General features: G+C 51.2%; 1 protein-coding gene across 1 annotated transcript in view; it reads left to right on the top strand.

The window, feature by feature from the left end:
* Window positions 1-2,257: 2,257 nt before the first annotated feature.
* Window positions 2,258-6,000, top strand: part of ACVR2B (activin A receptor type 2B) — a 41,453-nt gene continuing 37,710 nt past the window's right edge. The window contains exon 1 of the mRNA XM_081286314.1: window positions 2,258-4,267. Within this exon, the coding sequence (XP_081142440.1) occupies window positions 4,216-4,267 (52 nt within the window). The 5' untranslated portion in view covers window positions 2,258-4,215. The remainder of the gene's footprint in view (window positions 4,268-6,000) is intronic.

The raw sequence follows: 6,000 nt of genomic DNA, 5'->3' as shown, positions 1-6,000 counted from the left end.
CATGTAATTTTTTTCTTATTGAGAACATTCATCTTTTTTTACTTAAAGGAAGCATTTTATGTTTTCTTTTTGGTACATCTGAACTTCCAACATCATTACTCTTGTGTGTTGGGGCTATTATTAAGTGAAATAAGGGTTACTGGAACACAAACACTGTGATACCATGACAATTGATCTAAAATACAAGTCAGCAATTAAATGGGTAACAGGCAGTGTGGATACACTGGATAAAGGAATAATTCATTGGGGCTGGGGATGTGGCTCAAGTGGTAGTGCGCTCGCCTGGCATGCATGTGGCCCGGGTTCGATCCTCAGCACCACATACCAACAAAGATGTTGTGGCCGCCGAGAACTAAAATATAAATATTAAAAATTCTCTCTCTCTCTCTCCTCTCTCACTCTCTCTTTTAAAAAAAATTATTTTTTTCTCTCTCTCTCCTCTCTCACTCTCTCTTTAAAAAAAAAAAAAAAAAGGAATAATTCATGTCCCAGGTGGGACAGAGTGGGATGGTGAAAGATTTCATCAGGATAGTCAGATGGATGAAACTGGAAGTTATGAATTATTTATTTATGGAATTTTCCATTGAATATTTTCAGAACTTGATTGACCATAGGTAGCTAAAATCTTGTGGAAGAGAAACCACAGATAAGAGGGATACTATTGTAATGTAATGTGAGTTCCATTTCTAAAAAATTTGCCAGACACAGTGGCAAACACCTGTAATCCCAGCAACCCAGGAGGCGAGGCAGGAGGATTTCAAATCTGAAGTCAATCTCAGCAATTTAGTGAGGCCCTAAGCAATTTGGAGAGAGCCTGTCTCAAAAAAAAAAAAAAAAAAAAAAAAAAAGTACTGGGGATGTAATTAGATGGTGAAAGTGCAACTGGGTTTAGTCCCAGAACAACAACAACAACAACAAACCCATTCACTTCAGTTGCTGTTCAGAAGATTTATTATAGCTAGGCAAGAATGAAAGCAGGTGACCAATTAAGATCTTTTCCAGTTCACTGTTATCAAAGAGGTCCTGATATGAGATGTTGGGTGAGGGTAGTACACAGTATGTGGAAAAAGGGGCAAGATGATGGCCATGTTCTTAATGCCAACTTGCTAGGAACTGGATACTGGACAAATCAAGAACAACTTATAGCTGGGGGTGTAGGTCAGTGGTAGAATGTTTGCTTAGAACATGCTAGAATCTGGGTGTGATGCTGGTACTGTTAAGAAAAAAAGACTCATGATTTTTTTTTTTGTGTGTGTGTGTGTGTGTGTGATACTAACAATTGAACCCAGAGCCTCATGTGTGCTAGGTAAGTGCTCTATCACTGTTTCACCCCCAACTACGTCTTTTTTTTTTTTTTTATCAGAGCATTAGTTATATAAATTAGTTGGGTTCATCCCAACAAAATCATACATGTATGGTCCCTAGCTCTTTTTACTTCAATAGAATCTTGTTAAGTTGTCCAGGCTGGCCTTGAACTTGTGATCCTCCTGCCTCAGCCTCCGGAGTTACAGGGATTACAGGTGTGTACCACTATACTAAGCTACTCATAAGTTCTTTTTTTAGTACTGGGGATTGAACCCAGGGGTGCTTTACCACAGAGCAACATGCCCCATTTTTTTATTATCTTTTATTTTGAGACATGGTCTCACTACGATGCTCAGGCTGGTTTTTTTTTTTTTAATTATTTTATTGTTGGTTGTTCAAAACGTTACATAGTTCTTAATATACCATATTTCACAGATTGATTCAGGCTGGTTTTAAACTTGTGATTCTCTTGCCTCAGCCTTCCGAGTAGCTGGGATTATGGGCATGTGCCACTATGCCTGGCTAGTCATAAAGTTTTGATTTGAGTAATTATTTATACCATTGATTTAAACAGGGATAGATGGGGGCACAGTAGATTTAAGGGGGAAAATGAGGAATTTTGCTCTGTCTAGGTCAAGTTCAAGATGCCTAAGAGGCTGACAAAATATATTTTTGTCAAAGAGGCAGTTGGATATACAAATTCAGAGATTCCACAAAGTTTAGGGTGGAAGATACAGATGTGCAGGCCAACTTGGACCACCCGGAGTCCTTCCTGTTATAAGTGACCTGGTGTGGAATAGAAGAGCAAAACCAGCTGATCTCGATTTTGACTCATGAATTTTACTTGGTTGCTTCCAGTATGTAGGAGGCAATGATTTTTCTTCCCTAGAAAAGATATTCATGCTGGATATGGACTCGCCTTCCTTATCACTGTGGGTCCATCATAGGGGCCTTCTGTGGGATTATCAAATACTACATTAAACATAGCCAAGGTATGTTTACATACAACACTGCTTCTTGCTTGGAACTTAGCATGCTTGGAACTCAGTAGCATCCAATGTTGTAGAAAAGGGCCTACATAATGAGTCACCTGTAGGGGTTGTGGCAAGGAGGAGTTACATAGGATTTTCTAGAACTACAAAGAGCCCTTAGAAAATTTTCTGGGTAGAGACTCCAAAATATTGTGGTGTTTCTGGTGCTTTGGAGACTGGAGGTGGTGATTCCCATTTCAACTTCAATCAGGGCAATGTTCATTCTACATGATGGACTTTATTTTGGGAGGGGTTTTGCGGGTTGAACCCAGGGGCACTCTACTACTGAGCTACATTCTTAGCCCTTTTTAACACAGGGTCTGGTTAAGTAACCCAGGCTGCCCTTAAATTTGCAATCCCCCTGCCTCAGCCTCCCAAAGGCGTGCTCCACTCTTGCCAGACCCTACATGACGGATTTTAATTGGTTTCTGCTATTCAAAAATGGAAAGTCAGGCAGTAAGTGTAACTCAGTAGTAGACGGGAGCTTAGCATATGCAACGCCCTGGGTTCAATCCTCAGTACCAAAAAAGGGCAAACAAAACAAACCATAAATCTGATTTAGACATTTGGGCGCCACCTCTCTACAGGATACTTTTGCCCTGCACCAAGCAGGCTTATGACAACAGAAACTGGAGGACGATTACTATATCTGAGGATTTTACAGACTCATCCCTGAGCTAGGCTTTCTTTCCATCACGACCTTCACAAGTTCCGCTTGTGTAATAAAGAGTGTGGAATCTGAGACTGGGAACTGTGATCCCCAAGGAAGAACCTGGGGGCGAGGAAAGCACAGACATTTGCTAGACAAGATCAAATGTAGGTGTGTGGAGGTAAATGAGAACAGTTTTCAAGGTACAGACTTAAAGAGGGGGATGTACTGAGGACCACTGGAAACCAGTCGCCCCTTTGCACCTGTGGATGCTCTCCGTGGCGGAGCTCTGTCCTCCTTTGGATGGGTACGAATCATCATTTCCCAGGATCCCCCGCTGTGCCTTTGTGTTTGTGGCTTGGAGGACCACTTATCAATTCCAAAAAGACAGCCTTTTTCCGCCAATTAATCCGCCCATCAATAAAGATGCCTCGCCCACTACACATGCGGAATTGGAAGACAGAGGAGTTCAGGCTGGGGCAGGCATTGAGGAGCTTGGGCTCGAGGGAGCAGGGCAGGAATCCTAGATGGGGTGGACGCTGGGTCCACCAGAGTTCCAGAGTCCGCAGAACGGAGTGGTAGTCCACCTTCCAATCCCGCCACCTCCAAACCAATGCCTTGCCTGGCCTTCCAGCGGGTGGGTTGCACAGGCGTCCTCCTAGGGGTAGCGGGCTGCTGGGCGGGGCCTCGGTGTTGTTGTTTCTCTGGGGCCCCGCCCCCGAGGGGGGCGCGGACCACGCGGCCAGAGGGCCCGCCTCCCCTCCCCCTCCCCGCCCAGCTCGCCCGCCTCTTTGTATCCAACATCCGGGTTTCCCCGCTGGCTCGGCTCCGTGGCCGCCGCTCCGGAGCCATTTTGGACTCGGTTCAGCTCCCCTCCCCCAACCCCTCCCCCCGTTCATGGCCCCTCCGGACTCGGCCCCTGCGCCCGGGGCCCGGGCCCAGCCCCACTGCGCTATGCCTGAGTCGGGCGCGCCCCGGCCCGTGCCCCGCCGCCGTCCCCCGGCCCCCGCGTCGCCCCGAAGCCCGGGCCGCAGTCTGCGCCTCCCGCAGCGTCTCTGAGCCCGAGCCCGCACGCTGCCCGTGGACGAAGGTGCAGGAAGCGCGCGGGGAACAAGACCGAGAGAAGGAGCGGGAAGGAGAGCGCAGCCGCCACCGGGCCCTGCGCGCCCCGGGAGCGCCGCGCGGCCCTGCCCGCGGGCTCCGGGTGTCCGCGGGGCGGCGCCGCGGAACATGACGGCGCCCTGGGCGGCCCTCGCCCTCCTCTGGGGATCGCTGTGCGCGGGTAAGGACGGGGCGCGGCGTGGGGGGCGCGGGGAGGGAGTGCGGGGCCGGCATCGGGCGCCGCGCGCTGTTTACCAACAAAGGGCGGGCCCGCGGCCTCGCAGCCGCGCCACCTGCCCCCAGCCTGCACCTCTCAGGGCGGAGAGTGGGGGCGCGCCGGGCGCCCGCCTCCCAGGTCTCGGGGAAGATCTTGTCCGTGCTGTCGTCTGCGGGATTCTCGTTCACGGAGGCGGTCCGGCGATGGGGGCCAGGACCCGGAGCGTCAGGGTCGGGGTTCAGGCTACGTGGGCGCGTGGAACCCAGGGAGAGAGTGAGGAAAACCTGAGCGTGGGGAAGGCAGCCAAGCGGGGCGGGCAGATCTAACCGGGGGGCGGCGTGTTTGTAGATGCAGTGGCGGCCGGGGGAGGGTTGCGCGTCCCTCGAGCCACTAGGTGTTGCGGAGTGAAGGAGGCGGCTTCACACAGCCTAGAGCCCCTTCATCCTACCCCTCCAGACTCCTTGCCTTCCTCGCACGCCTGGCAGTTGTCACAGGCTCCCACCTGCTCCCGCTTTCCTCGCTCTGAGCCTCAAATGCGGAGTATGGTCACTTCGTGGTACTGCTTTGTTTGGGGCATCAGGGAGGGGAAGGTGGGGGTGGGCAAGAAGGAAAAACAACAGGTATCTGTTCTTTCGGGCCTCCCCGAGGCACGTGGCAGGCGTGGGTGACCCGCACGCAGCTCGGCCGCGGTCGTGTGGTTAGGGGTGTTCGATTTGCTCGCGTTTGGCTTGGGATGTGTGGGTTCAGGTGTATTCTTGCGGAGTTTTGCCGGGAAAGCGCTTTCCCGCAAATCCGAAGCACCGATTTCCCTCTCAGTGGTGTTGGGGTGTGTGTGTCCAAGCCTGTGGGTGCGCCGGCCAGGCTCGGGCAGTGCTGGGAAACGCTGAGAGCCGGACATTTGAGGATCGGGCGAAAAGCTCTGGGAGGTGGGGGCAGCTGGTGCCTGGCGGCCAGGGCGGTGGGTCCTGCGCGTCTTTGTTCCCAGCCCCCATTACACATGCAGCGCGGGTCCCCTGCTGCCGTGGTGGCAGCAGTGCGAAGTCTGGGAAATCCGCGAGGGGCGGGGCCAGGCTTGCAGGGGACGGGCTGGGATCCCCGCGCTGCTGTGGGAATGGGAGGGAATCTGGGTGAGAGTGGGGATGGTGTGGACAATCCGGAACCGCATCCTCACTCTTCTTCCTTTTTCTTTGCAAGGTATTGAGGCTTAGTTGTTAATGCCAACAACAAGAGAATTCCCACGTGGTCCTGCGAGCCTTGGAACCCCAGTGCAAGGACCTGCAAAGACCACTTCTGGTACCTAGGCACCTTGTGGGAAGCTGCATCCCTGCTACCTTGAAGCCACTTCCAGTGTGGCGGAGGCAAAGCAGTGCTCATGTTGAACATTTTATTTCTCTCTTTCCCCCTCTCTTATGTGCTGCTTTTGAGATACTTTTCCCCAAGAAGGAGGACTTCAAAGTGAAAGAGAAGGCATTGGCTTGCCAAGGGAAGGGCAGCAACAGGCCAACTTAAGTATACTCAGCAACTCAGCAGCCCACCTGGCTGCTTGCTGCCCAGACCTCTTGAACTCCTGGACCAGTCTAGGCCTTTTTTTTTTTTTTCTTTTGTACCAGGAATTGAACCCAGAGGGGCTTAAATACTGATCCCTACTCTCAGCCCTTTTTCTTTCTTTCTTTCTTTTTTTTTTTTTTTTTTTGTGG

This window comes from Spermophilus citellus (assembly GCF_964194105.1).
Source record: "Spermophilus citellus genome assembly, chromosome: 3".
In the NCBI taxonomy this organism is placed as follows: domain Eukaryota; kingdom Metazoa; phylum Chordata; class Mammalia; order Rodentia; family Sciuridae; genus Spermophilus; species Spermophilus citellus.
The sequence above is the reverse complement of the archived record's forward strand: the minus strand, read 5'-3'. Positions and strand labels throughout refer to the sequence as shown.